Source organism: Ornithodoros turicata, chromosome 10, assembly GCF_037126465.1.
Source record: "Ornithodoros turicata isolate Travis chromosome 10, ASM3712646v1, whole genome shotgun sequence".
NCBI classification, from domain to species: Eukaryota; Metazoa; Arthropoda; class Arachnida; order Ixodida; family Argasidae; genus Ornithodoros; species Ornithodoros turicata.
In genome coordinates, this window is record NC_088210.1 from 15060451 (window position 1) to 15076990 (window position 16540).

Consider the following 16540-nt stretch of genomic DNA (forward strand, 5'->3'; position numbering starts at 1 on the left):
CCTTAAGAAGCCATTACCTCCCAGAAATTCGGTTGAACACAGCATTGAAGTTGTTGAGGCTCAGGGCAAATAGCACTTTGGAAGCCAAATTTTTCAGCGGAATTACCATAGGACTATCTGGCATGTCGATGAACTGAAAAACGAACATGAAACACTCCACAGTCATGTGTAACCAGTAAAGCACATTCAAATTTAAACAATATACCATGCACCTACTAGATTATAACGACCACTTCATAGGCACGCCATCCCAGCGCCGCATTTGGAAGCTAGTGGTGGCGCTACTTATCGGCCCAGTTATTGCTCCCTCAACTTCTACAATACCTTATACTTCAGCTTACCTTAATATCTTTGTACAAGCGGTGGATGTTCTACTAAAGATGTTTCATTCTAAAGTTGATTATAATCATCATTCTACGCGTTTTCATGAGAGCTGCTGCTGTCGTCTGCTACGGCAATCGTACGTCTGCTTCTGTGCGTTCAAAATTCAAATTTCCATTGTCCAATCACGATGCAGATCTCGCTGGCCGATGAGTAGTGCCCCTAGTGGATAGTGCGGACGGGCTCCTCGCAGGGGTTGCCGATTACGACGTGCTCGTTATAATCTAGTAGGTCGTGGTTGTGAAACAAAACAATGTTGACAGCAGGGGACATTCTCTACTCACCTGACAGAGTTCTCTGAGAAGCGCTTTCACGTTCATTGTCTCATCATAACGAGTTGTTTCTTTTGGTTGCTGGAAAGATGAAGAGCATGAATGAGCATGAACGAGGCACTGGTGAGCATGGGAAAAGGTGCCAGGCACACTTGTGTTGGAGTACGGGATTAGATTCCAGTGTATGAACATGTGGCCGTGGCAGACTCTGTCATGTTAAACAACGCATGCAGTGTGTAAAAGGAGGTGAGACAGCTGAAGTGGTCACCTCTCGTCTCTGTGTTGTCGTATTTGTGTGTGCTGGTAGCACTCTGAACTTTGCCCCAAGCTATTCCAGCACCCCCCATCCCTCCCCCAGAAAAAAAGAAAAGCTACCAGAAAGCTAAAAAAAGAACAGAAAAGACCCCCCCCCCCCCCCTCAAGAAAGATGGCAATCCTGAGAAAATCCCGGTATCCCTGATAAATGCATACCTGCATACCAGCATACCAAGCTTTACTGTATGGTAATAGACCGAGGGGGGAGGGGGGGCACCCCCGTTATCAAAACTTATCCGTCTGTGACATGCTATGCAGTGAAGTTCTGCTTTCAGAGTGCACAACAATAGTATAAATTACATGAACTGGCGACCAGAGGTGGGCATGCTCACGAGAGGAGGGCAAGGGTGAGGAGATGAGGGCGAGGGTGCCCTCACACAGAGGAGGTGAGGAAGAGCCCACACGAAAAAGATTGAAGTGAGGCAAGGAAAACCTTCCAAAAAAGAAAAAGAACTGAGGTGAGGAAAACTCAGTGAGAAACCCCCGTTGGCAGAACTTGGGGTGAGGGCAATTGCCCACCGCTGCAGACGACAGCTTGAAGCTGCCGTCGTGCCGTCCAATTTACTAGCAGCTCACACTCAGGTTGGAGATGAACATACCAATGCTGAACCCCCTGGTGATGAAAAAAGGTCCCTCCTCAATACTGCAAAAGAGCACTCGCCAAGAATGCAGCACCCAACACGTGAGTGTCAGTGGGCTAGGTGCTTGGCATGCTTACTCTTATTTAATTTCCTCGTTATAATTTCATTAATTAATTTAATTCATTAATTTCCTTATAATTTCTGCATCCCTCAAATATTGTTACTTAATTTTTTTATGGGACCGTTTCGTGGGATTCAAATGCGCTTTTAGGGAGGAGAGTTTTAAATTCACACAACCCCCGTTATTTTGGCGTGAATACCCTTCTTGCATTCCTGGCATGTACTGACAACGTCGCATGAAAATCAGTGGTACCTTGCATATTGGACTCTCAGTCTAGCCCGCATGTGGAAAAGAGAAGAATAATAGATATCAAAGGTATAATAGTCACTGTCAGACTTGCAAAAATTGTTTGGTGCTGCGATGCACTTTAAGCCTCACCCTGTTTAGACACTTTTCAAGCGTGTCAAGCACTATCAGCTGAGATTCGTAGAAGTTCTTCTCAAACTCTGGTTGAATTGGACCGTGGCCTCTTTGGAACATGAACTGCAATATGTGAGAACACCATAATTACACGCATCAATAACACATGCAAGCGCGTACATCAATTAGCAGGGGGTAGAGTATCGCCTGATGCGATAAAACAGCCCACTCATCAAAATAAATAGTTAAAAACAATAAAACCCTCAGTGCAGCGAAAGACGAGGACACGGCACTGAACCGCCAATCAAAGAATTCTTATTTCGCAAAATGACGCCTTAAATACGTAAGAGCCATGCCCTCCCCCTTTATTCCCTCCCGTGTCGGACTTCCTGTTTACACTGCTATCCCTTGCACACACAACCATTATCATTAAGTGGTCGACATGAATGCTATTTTTTGGGAAAGATATATAGAGTGGCTACTGATGCAGTTACCACCTGCCTTTTTGATCTCATGTGCCTCTCAAAAGAGAAGGCTACCTTGTTTTTTTACACCTGAATAAAATTTTTACGGTCCCACACATGTTAATAAGTGGTCCCCCAACATGAGAGGGGGGGGGGGGGGTACGTTGGGGGACCACTTAGCAACATCTGTGGGATGTCAAGCAGAATTCCAAAAAAAACAAAAATTTTGTTCAGGTCTAAAAAACAAGGTAGCCTTGTTTGTTAGGTAGGTAGGAACAGGGAGACTTTGGAGAGGCGCATGAGATAAAAAAAAACAGGCAGTAACTGCATCAGTAACCCCCTCTATTTATCTTTGCAAAACATATCAGCGTTCATGCCGACCACTTAATGATAACGGTTGTGTGTGCAAGAGATAGTGGTGTAAACAGGAAGTCTGACACGAGAGGGAATAAAGGGGGAGAGGAGGGTTCTTATACATATTTAGGGCCTCGTTTCACGAAATAAAAATTCTTTGGCTGGCAGCTCAGTGCTGTGCCCGCGTCTTTTTTTGTGTTCCATCCTCATCTTTCCCTGCACTGAGGGTTCTATCTTTGCTAACTATGAACCACCAACCAGCCCAAGTTTTAACCCTTTATCGAAATAAGGTTATTGTTTCAAGGCGCACAGAGTTAGGTTCTATTTATTCACCGTGAACCCTACTTATTAGTAGTAACTTGATGCTTATATGTCCAAAGTCAATGTGCAGGAGCACAAACAATCTAAGATTAAACATTCACTGCCTCTGCAAAAATTTAAACCACCCACAAGGTTGTGTATTTCAGTTCAGCAATACAGAGCATGTCTGCAACTCTACTTATAACACTTTTAGGTGATACATAAAGCTTTCCATTATTGTTAAGAATTTGGCCTGTTAGTTATGCGTCATACTAAAGAGTTCCAGTGCATAAAAAAACCCACAAACAAAGAAAGCAAGATGATGGACATCGTTTCTTCGTGTTTTAGGTGTTTCTCTGTATATTTTTCAGTTGTAGTCCAACTTGGATGGCACACGATATGAACTTCATAATCTGCGGCAGTTCCCGTTAGAGCACTGCACGGGCTCGGGCTACCCGAAAACCCCAGCCCAGCCCGGTCCGGCCCGGGCCTGGGCTGGACTCGGGTTTGACTATTATGGGTCTGGGCCGGGGCCTAAAAATGCGGCCCGTGCAGTGCTGTAATACCCGTATCCTCGCGCAACCACATCTGTTACATGAACTCCGCTGGAGCATACTTCCGTTACGGACACTGTACATCAAACACGGGCCCCACTTACGACTTCATTGACAGAGTGCAAGATCTTCGTAAGCCCCGAAATGACCATAGAGAACTTGAACTTGCTGATGTTGATGAGACATTCCTTGTTCTGCTCCACGTTGATCCGGGAATGAGTCGTCTGCGGTCCACTCCGGCACGGTAGCTGGGCACGTCAGGAGGAGTTTGTGAGCAGCACGAGTAGCTCGAAAATGCACTGCCACCGTTTCCAACAGAGACCCTACCCTCCGCCCCGTCAGGTCTTAAGATTTTCTGTTCCTTTCTTTTTCTCATTCGTACATGGTGCAGGTAGACCTTTCCTGTCAAGGGTACTGCAAATTTGAACATTACATTGTCTATCCAGGGTGTCTATTAAACTGCAGCCTTCAAGTTCCCTGACTTCTCCAGGTTTTCGCTGACTATTTCAACCACTGATCGGCACTTGTCGGCACTGTCGGCGCTTGCATAGTTACTTGTCTGCGATTTTCCCTGACTTCAGCTGCTTTTTGGCAAGTTCCCTGACAATCCCCCAACATTTCCAATCGCATCAAAATTCCCTGACAATTCCCGGTTTTCCAGATTGGTAGACACCTTGCTTTGAGAATGAAATTGTAGGATCAACTGCCTCGTGTCAGCTTTTGCCAATTTTCTGATTTCGAGACGAATGGACATCTCCTTTGTAAAGACCGGTTTTACTCTGAGCAACTCAGACTTATTTGCAAATGGTGCTGACAGGGGTAGGCAGCACTGGTGCTGCCTTCAACATAGCTGTTATGGGGCTACATATTTACATATGTATCCACAAAATAAATTAGATGTTGACAACACAGGTAGGGAGAGTAATAAAAAAAGGTTCCAAACAGGGCCCCACCCTCTCTCCCTTTCAGGAAAAATCCAGGCTCCACACAAATGTCCTGCACTGTTCAAGTTTAGAAATTATTCAGATTGGAACAACTAGTGAAAGGAAGAAGAAAAAGCAAGAAACTTGAAGCAGCGATCCGTAACCAGAGCTGTGATGCAATAAATTACAAGTAATTAAGCTACAGTAATTCATTACTGTAACTGCAAACTTTCAGAGATGAGTAACTAAAGCTGCAATTTAATTTAATTTATTTTGCATGTAACTTATACCCAAGGCATAGTTACTTTCTGCTGTGTTTCTACGAAGTTTGCTGTAAATTTTGGTCTGCAGTGTTTACAAAAGCCAATGCTTTTCTACTGCATTCACATTTGCATTTTACACGGAGCTGCTGGCCTCACATACATTTCAGCATTTCTTTAAAATTTCATATACTCAAACAGGGTGTGAACTGCATATGTGAACACTCATCTCTCCTCGTCAATGGTGCATTAACTCCCATTTTCATTAGATTGAATTACGTTTCAGTAGCACATCTAGTGCCATAGAATTATTAATTTAACAGCAGAGTTGGATGAGCTCAGGTTCCGCATTCCATTCAGGCATTCCGTTTACTCCATACAAGCTGCGTGGTTCACGCAAACATGTTTACGTCGTGTAGCATGTTATACCAATTATCAGCTTCAGCTATGAGGTTGTGCTACTACTACTGAGCTACTAATGTGTGGTCAACTTTAAACACATACAGCCTGAAGCAGCTCAAGACTAACTCATTTACATTTGACAAGTAACTATAACTGAATTACATTTTAGTTTCAGGATCATCTCCTGTAACTTAAGTAGTTTCAGGGCCATGTGGCTATAACTTAAATAGTTTCAGGAACATGTCCTGTAACTGAAATAGTTTCAGAGCCATGTGACTGTAACTCGATTACATTTTTTGAATAACTTACACAGCTGTGACCATAACTATCAATCGAAAAAGTTGGGGAGGCTCCCCTTCACTCCCACTGTTCTATGGGAAATACAAAACAATGGGAAATTAATGCACAAACAAATTAAATTAAATCAAACAGTTTACTATTTATGTGTCATTATGGAGGCAAGTGACAGGGAAGTAGGGGCAACCGCACAATTCCTAACTCGGTGTACTGGATGAGAACATGCACATAACTTCCATAAGGGCCCTCTCATTTGCAGTGATGAGCAGTACTTGAAGTACCAAGCACTCAAGTACTACTTTATGTGCATTTCCGAGTCCTTGTACTTTACTTCAAGTGCATTTTCAATTGTGCGCTTTGTACTGTGCTTTAAGTATTTTGTCTACTACTCAACTACCCAACTGGAAATGCAAAGACAACGAATGAAAAAAGTCAAGTAAATTTTTTGTCTAAAAGCAGTATTTTTGAACAAGAAAGTGGAGTGTTGCCCTCCTTTTTCATATTATACCGAGAGGTGCAAGGACAAATAGATTGGGAAATAAAACCATTTTCCACTCGCACAGCTGGCTGCCTGAACAGCTGTAAACAGAAATTATGCCATTTGTTGCAATTCATACTCATGGCCAAGCACTAACTAGCTGGGTTTCAGAACTAGCATTTTCAGAAAATGCATGGAATCAGATTTTCTGCAGCTTGTAACTCTTATCATATTTACTGTAGAACATTGAGGATGAGTTCAAATAAATCTTTTGACAACACTACAGCACTGTGACAGCTTACATTGTGATTGTTATTATGTATAATTTTTAATAACGTTTTGAAATGTGTCGGAAATCTTCTCACACCCTGTATGGTACTTTGCACTGTACTTCAAGTACCAATTGATGCTTTACTTGATGTACAATTTTGGGTACTATGCCTATCACTGCTCATTTGCACCATAGATTGGATACCTCCGGTAATTGTGTTAATGCTTTATGCTATTTAGCTGCTCTGAAAACAACAAAAAAGAAGAAAACAAGAATTGTACAGGCGAAGCCGGATGAAAATTAAAAAAAAAAAAAAATTATTCGCAATTGAAGCGATTACAGAAGCAGTTATTCCTACTAGTCCAAGAATTACATTTGACAGCGTTGCCTTCACAAAAGCAAAATACAAGGAAGAGTGGTGACAAAATTCGTCAAGCGTGAGCTCCCGTGTTCGTGAGTTGAGCGCGCCCCGAGAGATCAAAGCGGTCAACGTGAATGAAATGCCGCTGCACGTGAGGCGCATTCATGGAAAGGACTTCCGGTACGTAAAACTAGGGAACCAAATTGTCCTTGCAGATCACGCATCCGCGCAACGTACTTTCAGATCTGCCGCAGCAGATGAGATAACGGCGTTACTTTGACATTCCTTCGTACTGATCCTGCGTTTAACGAAACGCGAACGCTGTTCTCCCGTCCAGATATTTGTATCGATCCGTCCTGCGGAGGATGTATACGCCTGAAAGTTCTGTCAAATCACACTAACCAGTTCACCTTCGAGGCACATCACGCACATATAGACGTCATGTCAACGAATCAGCTGATGATTAGAGGGTCTTAATTCGTTCCTTTTTCATCATTGCCATGTACAAATGTACGGTTGAGCAAAAAGGACTCGAGCGGTCAGCCCACCCAATTCACAGATCATGGCAACCGCTTAAGGCTGCTCGCAGGCTTGTTGCAAACACGATCCTCAACTTTCGACTTTTCACAAAATGATCTTGGCCCTGGTGTACAACAACATCGCGCAAGCTAACGGACAACGACAGAACAAACAGACGAAAACAAAACAACGGCGAAGACACCGCTACCCAAGTTGATGACAGACGTTTACGATTTAACTTCAAACCGAAAGATGATATCAGATAATTAGAAAGGTAATATGCTTACTTGTTCTTCGAATCGTGTTATTAGTGATGAAACCCATTCTACAGGCTTCGTAGCCATCGTAAGGTGGGTTTCTAAAAACATCAACTGCAATCACTCAACATTTTCAGTCGCCATCTTTTAACAGACGCGGTGTTTAGTCGGTGTGTAGAGCGCATGCGCTTCTTCGGTGCCTGTGATTGGTGCGTCCGTTTCGCGGAAGTTTGCCGTCTGCTACAATTTTAACGTGTTTTCGGTTTCGAAGCATACCGTGTGGCAGCGGATGACCCCCAATACCACAAGTCCCTCTACAAGTACAAGTCTGCAAAAGGACCGCGGTTCATCCGCATAGACATTATTGAGCTCAACGTTTCAAGTCGCGATTTCGAGGAGTACTGGAAAGGGAGCGTCTCTGTGGAAAGATGAAGAGAAATGTAATTAGTAGAGGGACTTGAGCAAAATTGTAATCTTGCGGAGGGGGGGGGGGACATCAAGAAGTGAAGGCCTACTCTTGCTTCACTTTCGACAACGATAGTCGACTTGAGGACATATAACATCGGGGGTGTTGGGAAGGAAGGAAATAAATAAATGCGATAGAAAAGGACTCTTCATAACTACATGCCGAAAGTTGACCAATTTGAAAAAAAAAAAAAAAAAAAGCAAGCGGTGGCAGTGCTGGCGCTATATTACTGACACCCAAACATGGCACACAAAATATATCAGACGTCTGGGCTAAGCCAACTGGAAAATTTTCAATGCCAGAAGGTGGCTGCAATTCCTGCAAAGGCCCTTTAGCCATGTATACAGAACTACATCTGTACGTTCATCATTACGTAGATGACATGCGCTGGTGATGTGGTATGCTAGCAGGAGGTCAAGAAGCTCCCCTTGGTGGTCTGAACTGTTGGCGCTCCAAAACGATCGTTTGATGATGGTTACAAATTTGCAGCTTCTTGTCAAAACAAGGAAAGTAGACGAACACGACAAGGACCTCAAACACGGCACATTACATTATTACAGCATTTATTACACAAAACAAATAATATATTCATGGGGAAAGGGGAAGTTTTCCACAAGCCACTGCATGCAGGGAGATTCGTCTTCCTCAGAAGCCATTTTCAGGTCATCCGGCTCTCCGTTTTCCATATGTTTAAATCTGTTATGCGTGAAACTTACGAGCGAATTTAATGACAGAAGTTTATACAGTATTCCTTGTAGTTGCAGGTGCCTTTGTCTTGCACAGCAAAGGGACTCCAACGACTTCTCTTCAAGCTTATCTGCAGTGTTTTATCCCGGCTCCCCACACACACCCTCTCCCTTGCTTTCCTGTGCACCTCATACACGGGGGCTTTGTTATTTCAGCTCTAGGCACATGCCAGCAACGACTCGTAAAAATGTTACAACGTGCGCAACTGCGACCTCCTCTCTTATTCGTGCAGAGACTCCCCCCCCCCTTTTTTTTTTCCTCTCCCGGGCTGGCTACTCTGGATAAATCGCTGCTTATCTGTGGCGTTTTAAGAGTGATTTTTTTAGTGCATCGTCCACTTTCGCCTTTGCGTACGCAAGAGATAGCGTTGGTGACTCTGCGCACGCGCGAACCATAAAGAGAGCTTCGCGCATTGCGTAGAACCATCAACGCTATCCCCTACGTACGCAAAGGCGAACGTACGATGCACTTCCTTTCTTCAACGGAAACAAGTCGGAAGGGGGGGGGGGGGGGGCTGTGTTCCACGAATGGACACTTGTTCGATGTCCCTTTCGGGGACCATCGTAACCCCTTCAAGACCGTGGCTTTCGGGCGCGACCTTGTTCGTCCCTAGCTTCGAGCGTAGTTCAAGTCTACCAAATTGGGGGCGCTGTCGGACACTATGACGTCATTTGTTTGCAAACACGGAGTGGTCTATTCAACAGGGAGAAGGCGCAGACTAACTGGTGCATGGTGATTTAAAAAAACGAAAAATCGAGAGACACGGTACACGTAGACAAACAGGAAGATGTTCTTTCGAGAACTTTTTTGAAACCCCCGAAACCGCCTTCGGTAGTGTAGAGAGGGAAACGAAAGTACGTGGAATCCTCTAGTGACTCTAGAATCCTTCTCCCCCCCCCCCCCCGATTTTTTTTTTTTTCTGGCTACGCTACTGCTGTGTTCAATAATGAATAATTGGGGCGTTCTTCATAAGACAAATACGTATTTTCAATAAAACAGTAAATTTTCTGTTTTTTCATGTTTTGGTTGTGAGGTGATGTCAGCACGTTCTTCATTGCATTTGTGTTGTGTGACTGCAGCTTTTTTTTTTTTTTCTGTGATGTATTGAACGTTTTTTTGTGCACCCATGAAAATACAGGGTGGAGACCTACAAAAGTTTTCTCGTTCCGGCATGCGGCGCTCAACAGCTATAGTCAATGCTGATGAAACGTTGTGTTTTCTGCAGCTGAAGCGGTGAAGGCAATTCAATATAGTGATAAACTTCGAAGTGATTGAGCATCGCAATGCAGAGTTACAACGCGAAATGTACGAACTTCGTAGTCAAAACAAGGCTAATGGCCGCATTGCAAAGTATGGTTGAGGCATAGTTGAGGGACTGCTCCCCAGACGGCGACGTGCGGGTTGTTTTGTTGCGTTCTGGCGTCTGGCCTCCGTAGGTGCTATAGCTATAGCTTGTGTCACAGTGGACTGTTCTATTCAGCCGCTTCGGTGTTGTGCGTTACGTCGACGGCTGGGTAGCAGCGTTTCAACTGCTATTCACAACACCGCCATTTTGATTGTATTGATTACGGAGCTCGTACTTTCGTATTTTAATTTGCTGCGATGCTCAGTCTGTCCTGTCCACTTTATTAACAACCGTCGTATTGTGCTTCCTTCATGGCTTCCTCAAACTCAAGGAAATGGCGCTTTTTTCACGGAAAACTAACAGAGTGAGACTTCGCCGCATACTTTGCCGGCAGCACCAGTTACACTACACATTACCTCCATTCTACTTACTTTCATTCACAATCTTCTTGAGCTTGACGTCACGAAACGACCGTCCAATGGCATGATAATATCTATGGTACTATTTCTTGTAGCGCCTGCAGAAGTTCAGCAAATGAGCGTTTGGAAATCGGTGAACAACTTCTGCAGGCGCTACAAGAAATAGTACTATAGATATTGCTATGCCATTGGACGGTCGTTTCGTGACGTCAAGCTCAAGAAGATTGTGAATGAAAGTAGTAGAATGGAGGCAATGTGTAGTGTAGCTTGTATAGTAAATATTATTTAAACGTTCATGGTAAACAATGGCTGATCGTTTGACTCAACTTCAAGATGCTGTGAATGCGGTACGTTATTTATTGTGTTGCTGTCTCGCACAACAAGCGCTTCGAGCAGCGACCACGTCGTACGCATTTTGTTTTTTTGTGAGTGATAATATTCACGCACGATCTTGAACCTTCCAGCAAGCAGACAACTTTTGTAACAGCGTTGGAATCCTGCAGCAGTTTGCAGTCCCAAGTAACTTCCCCGAGTTTGAAAAGTCTCTTTCCAAGCCTCCACAAGCTCCTCAGGAAGGTAAGTCATCGGATGGTATCCTTGTTGCTCAACTGATATTTTTTTTTTTCCCCGCAGATTATCCACAGTTGTTCGCATCCTTAATTGCAAGAACGGCTAAAGACATAGATGTCCTAATTGATTCTCTCCCAAGTGAAGAGGCTTCCCCAGAACTACAAGTACGTGCAATGAGTGTGATTATCTAACTTACATTTCCTCAAGCAACACTTCTGTTACAAAGCATCTTCGACATTTCATGCTAAGGGACAGTTCGAATACTTTAGCACACTCCAAAATGCTGCATCCATGTTATAAAAGCATTACAGTGGGTCCAGGGTTTTTCAGGCTTAGTTCCTCTTCTCTCAATTTGCTTTACTGACTTTAGCTCCTTTAAGAATACACTTTGCCACCTTATACTTTGCTGGACTAATTCGTAGGGAAGGAATTTCGGTATTGTTTTTAACTGGCCTGGTCAGAATTTCGTATTTTCTGGGTTTCAAGGCAGTCAAAGGACTTTAGCATGCTACGTCCCATGCATTTTTGGCTTATATTTGAACACTAATTGAAACAGGATATTTTTTAAATTGGTTGACTTATGATACCGCACACGAATAGAGCAAGAACAGCTGAATTAGTGGCGGTTGCTGGACCCCCCCCCCCCCCCCTCGGTATGCAAAAGTGGTCTGCTGCAGGGTGAATAGAGGCACAAACATATTGCATTTTGCATACCGATAAATACTGATATCTCACCCCAGGAGGTCGCTAGTGTTGCCACAGGGTTGCCCTCATGGCCTAGAATACACGTATGGTCATTTACATAGGGAAAAAAAGAAAGACAAGAAAAGCACCTCCCTATTTTATAAAATTCTGTCCATTGTTAGTGTGAACACCCTGCATATCAATGTCAGTGAGAAAACTATTGAGATTTATTTATTCAGTGATTTAACCAGGTCACCCCTACACCCCCCTAAATGTTGGGCGACCCCCCCCATTTTTCTTTCCTGTACACTATATGCGGGGGGGGGGGGGAGAATTTGTTATTTCACCTTTAGTGTTTAGACACATGTCAACAATGATACGTAAAACTGTTACAATTTAATATAATAGTGGCACCTCCCCATGTTACTGACACTGTTAAAAGATTCACTATTGTGTAGCGCTGGTTGTAGGCACTGTTTAAATAAATTTTTATTATGATGATTGATTGAAAAAAATATTCCTAGTGGTCAGTACTTTTTGTACCTATACGGCCAACTCTAGTTACACTTTCTAGAAGCGTGTTTAGAACTCAAAACGTGGCAATGATGATCAGAATTGAGTCTGATTTATAACTCAAAAGTTGATAAAAATGCTCAAAAATAGATATAAAGATAAACTAAAAGAAAACAGTTATGTTTGAGTAGTCAGGGATTTATCCCTTTTGCACCTGGTCCTCCTTCACTGAGGAAAATTAAAGACAACAATAATAATAATAACCCATACGTCATCTGCAGCCAAAGAGCTTTGGCTTCTAAGCCCTTGTATATTCCACTGGCTTTGCACTAGATCTTTCACTTGGTGAGGCTCCGACCCCGATCGGAGGAATAACGTTCTACGTGACCTTCTGACGCCACCTGCTGGGACATTGTCTACATGCGCACATTGTTCCTGTGAAATGGTGATTTTTAACCTCCGGTCGCCATTCACTTGCAGGCAGCAAACTTGAGACGTCTGGAGCTTGAAAACCAAGATGCAGCAAGGCGGCTGGAAGAAGTAGTTCAGCAGGGAGAGTCTCTTTTGGAGCAAATACAGCAGGCACTGCATGATATTGCAGAATCTCAACTTAATATGCAGCACTTGGAAGAGATTCCAGATTGAAAGTGTTGATCACTGTACTTTTTCGAAAAAATTCATTTCGTATTTCTGTAATAAAACAAAAGTTTAATTTATGATATTTGTGCCTACATATTAAGACAAAGTATGATTGTAATATAAAACACATTTCTAGGTACTGAACGGTGTTCTCGTTTATTACGTGCGGGGCTTTCGGTTCTTGACGTTTACAAATCTGGTGTTTTATTCATTCAGTTTCAGGTAGATCTGGCTATGCTTGCTGGATTTGTCGTGTCTCTGAGGGGTACAAATTTACTAGACTCTTCTTAGGTTGATGGCCCGGTTTGCTAGATAGAAATAAGAGGTCATAAGTTATTCCACTGTGACAGACAACTCTGTCTCGTTTGACGCTGTTGAAAACGTTGAAATGCTGTGCCTCATCAGCGTGGTGTCTCTTGTGGATGTTACAGAAGCTTCTCAGCTGCTAAAAAAAAAGTTTTAATGACAAGCAGAAAGGGGGCATCTTACATTCCTAACCAAATTATGGCCAACAAAACAAAACAAACCAATATCGTAGAGAAAGAGATTGGGCAAGAAATTTTCTTTGACATACATCCCACCAGCTGTGCGATTATCATGGTTGTGGTGTGCTATTTCCGAGCGATCTGCCTGCCGGTATGGTGGCGCTGGCTGGGTATGTTTTCCCTGGGTTTTCCTAGGACGCTTCAAGACAAATGTCGGTGCAGTTCCCTGTGAAGTCGGCCCAGGACGCACGATCCCTCCCTGCAATAGTCGTGACGATGCCCGCCTGAGCATGGCCGACTACCGCAAGCCATAAGAGGCTATGCCATGCTATGGGGGCTATGTGCATGGGCAAAAAGTCATGAGAGAACCGGGGGGGGGGAAAGCCTTATCCCCCACCCCCACCCCGACAACTCCTCTTCAGTCAGCAACTTCTGGACGGTCGTGACCGGTATTTTTGTGGAAATGATGCGCTATGACGTCGTGATGTGCTGTTTTTTGGAGCGAATATCGCAAGTACGCAGCGCAATGAAGTAGCAGTTTTGGGATTTTGGAGTTCTGCGTAATTCTCTTAAATGCCGCTAGGCGATTGCGCGAACGCTTTGTGTGGCACCGCCAGGTACCACGAAGCAATGTATTCATGCGCTCCAAACTTTCACTTATTTTGATGCTCGTAAACGAAAGCGCAGATAAAATGAACCGAAACGAAGGTTAATAAATTATAGTTACGATGTGTTGTGTGATAAATAATAAAGTTGATACTTGCATGTCGGTTGCTCTTCAAATCTAAGGAACTATTTTATCTCCGTTGATATATGGCCGGCAAACGCCATTTTGGGTGGAAGTTGGTGCGTACAGGATAGAGACTGGAGGTGTTCTCATTCAAACGCTTTGATAACAAGTGTGAACCAAGCCCCGACACCCGAGAGCGGGTCCTACGGCCACAATGACACAAATATTACCTATACGATTTCAAGAGCATTTACAGGTATGCTTACAGCTTGTCTTTATAGTTCATGTAGGCCTACTCTGGAAGAGTCATCAACCGGTATTAGGCCTAAACAAACTAGCACTCGCGTGGGGATATTCTTGCTAGAGTACACACAGCTTGGTACTGCCCCGACACAGCGTGGAGCCAGTGTGTACAGCTGCGCAAATTGTTCTGGAAGGGAAAACGTTCTGCTCGTATTAAGCAACTCGTCGGGTGACTGCATTCGTATACCTCTTCGATACGCCCCCCTTCTCTCCCTTTGCACCCTTTAGAATGACAGCAAAAATGCATTCACTGCTCAGAAGCCGGATTCGGCGAGTTTTTTGTGGTTTGTCAGGACCTTTTGCGGCTCTACCGCCTTCTCAACCCGCCGTCAAGAGTTTGAGTGTCCAAAATCATCATTGAGCAGCTTGTGTGAGGTACTTTTCGTGGAACGTGGATGCAGATGTTAAAAAGTTCGCAATCTGCATGTGAAATGCAGTCGTTACGGCTGCCGTCACTCGTGTAGTGTGCCATGTTAGCAGGTTTGTGACTGCCGTAGGGGGGGCCAATTCAGCTAAATTCTCAGCCAAGCGGCTCCTTGAAGCATTGATATCGATTTGACCCCATTGCAGCAAACACATACTGCCGCATCTTGGGGGGAACTCCGTTGCAGATATTCCTTTCCGTTATGTTAATGAAGCTCTGCAAGGGAATTGTATAGCTCGTAAAATGTGAAGAGTGGGGATCGAAGAACACGTTGCTGAGACGCCCACTTGGACAATCAAGCGCAGGGCGCGACGATAACCCCCGAAAGGTGTGTGTGATACCGACTCGTGTGTGTCAGCGAAGCGGCAGTGTCTTCGTCGGCCGCGTCTTGCTTGTATACAGCATCAGAAACAAACTTTCGGTGTATTTTGTACCCGAATACATCAGGCATAAGTTTCCATATGGTTTCTTTTGTGCAGACTTTTTCTTGAGCATAAAATCTGTTCAGTCTTACAGGATGACCGCTAATTGCATCAGAAAAAAATACTAGGCAGGGTCATGCATGACATCAATTTTACGTGCTAATGGTGATATCCTTGTCGTTACACAATTTTTTTGGGACAGTTTTGTGCTACAGATATGTAAAGGCACAAACCATGCATTTGGGAGTGACTTGCAGTGTTTTTGGTTCTGTTCCAATGTCACGATAGTGTATGAAAATTTGAATAATATGGGAAGGGAAGCATTATATTTATGTATGGTCAAGTAAGACAGTCATGTTTTATGTAACCTAGAAGTGGAATGACCCGCTCTGTTCAAAATTGGCTGTGAATCGCAATGAAATGTGCAAGCATGATATTGAAGAGAAATATAAAAGCAGAAATAAAGGATGCAAATTGTTTGTCTGACGGGCGTCTGTGCTGTAGACGTTGAGAGAAATATTGGCTGATGGATGAGGACAGTTGACTGGGACCTGGAACAAATTACATCATGCAGTGCTCCCATTAATTGGAGATAATTGGGAGTTGCCCCTGGGGGGGGTCTGGCATTTGGCACTGCAATTGCTAAGGTCATTGTGGGAGCCGTACGTTCAAAGTAGGGCAGTGTAAGGTCGTATGCCATGCGGAGACGGCAGACAGTGGGCGTGAAATGGAGATATTCTAATGCGTCCTATGCGAAAAGCCGTACATGCCTATTCCCTAGAGCCACTTAGGAGCCTCATGCCTTTCCTTGCATGCAATTAAGATTGTGTGATTGCTGTGGCACTCTGATTGTTCTGGTTGTACACTCCAGATAGATTCAGCCATAATGGGTGACTCAGAAAATCTTGGCCTGGGTCGCTTTGAACTGTGGGGACTTTGTTATCAGAAAGGACGAAAAAAAATTGGAAAACTTTCTTTTCTCTGATTTCTTGGTGTCGCTAGTCCACAAGGTGTTAAGGTGTAACGGATGAAACCATCTTTTGTGTTGGGGTCAAGGTGATGGCATCCTTGATTGTGCGAGGAGAAATCTTTCAACTTTAGTGCCCATGTCAGTGGTAAACGAGAGTCTGAAGCTAGAACTCGATAGCACAGTTTCAAGCAGATGTGCAAGAGTATTTGAATGGTCGAGGGCTTCAGTAGATTTTCCTTCCTGCATGCTGTTCCTGTATCACCAGCATTCAACAGTATCTGAGTCATGAGAGAACTGATGCCCTAAGGCTGGAATATCTGAGTCATAAGGAACTAATTGCCACGTCCGTTACC

At 43.9% G+C, this 16540-nt stretch overlaps 3 protein-coding genes across 7 annotated transcripts in view; 2 read left to right on the forward strand and 1 right to left on the reverse strand.

The window, feature by feature from the left end:
• LOC135370616 (neurofibromin-like) overlaps positions 1-7614 on the reverse strand; it is a 53912-nt gene extending 46298 nt beyond the window's left edge. For 2 of the 4 annotated variants that reach the window (XM_064604392.1, XM_064604390.1), the window contains exons 1-6: positions 7501-7614; positions 3807-3950; positions 2049-2153; positions 1923-1943; positions 666-734; positions 18-133 (exon numbers count right to left, since the gene is read on the reverse strand). In XM_064604392.1, the coding sequence (XP_064460462.1) occupies positions 18-133; positions 666-734; positions 1923-1943; positions 2049-2153; positions 3807-3950; positions 7501-7581 (536 nt within the window). In that variant the 5' untranslated portion in view covers positions 7582-7614. The remainder of the gene's footprint in view (positions 1-17; positions 134-665; positions 735-1922; positions 1944-2048; positions 2154-3806; positions 3951-7500) is intronic. The other 2 variants (XM_064604393.1, XM_064604391.1) reach the window with 1 other exon arrangement.
• Positions 7615-10121: 2507 nt separating this feature from the next.
• Positions 10122-12933, forward strand: LOC135370158 (mediator of RNA polymerase II transcription subunit 21-like). Of its 2 annotated transcripts, none has more exons than XM_064603858.1 (4): positions 10122-10392; positions 10912-11023; positions 11081-11181; positions 12695-12933. In XM_064603858.1, exons 1-4 carry the CDS (start codon positions 10363-10365, stop codon positions 12857-12859), a joined length of 408 nt encoding a protein of 135 aa, XP_064459928.1. In that variant the 5' UTR covers positions 10122-10362; the 3' UTR covers positions 12860-12933. The 2 variants fall into 2 exon arrangements, with proteins under 2 accessions (XP_064459928.1, XP_064459927.1); XM_064603857.1 differs by lacking the exon at positions 10122-10392 and adding an exon at positions 10610-10794.
• A 1230-nt stretch (positions 12934-14163) lies between these two features.
• LOC135370619 (clathrin heavy chain 1) overlaps positions 14164-16540 on the forward strand; it is a 28160-nt gene continuing 25783 nt past the window's right edge. Inside the window, exon 1 of the mRNA XM_064604395.1 lies at positions 14164-14324. Within this exon, the coding sequence (XP_064460465.1) occupies positions 14283-14324 (42 nt within the window). The 5' untranslated portion in view covers positions 14164-14282. The remainder of the gene's footprint in view (positions 14325-16540) is intronic.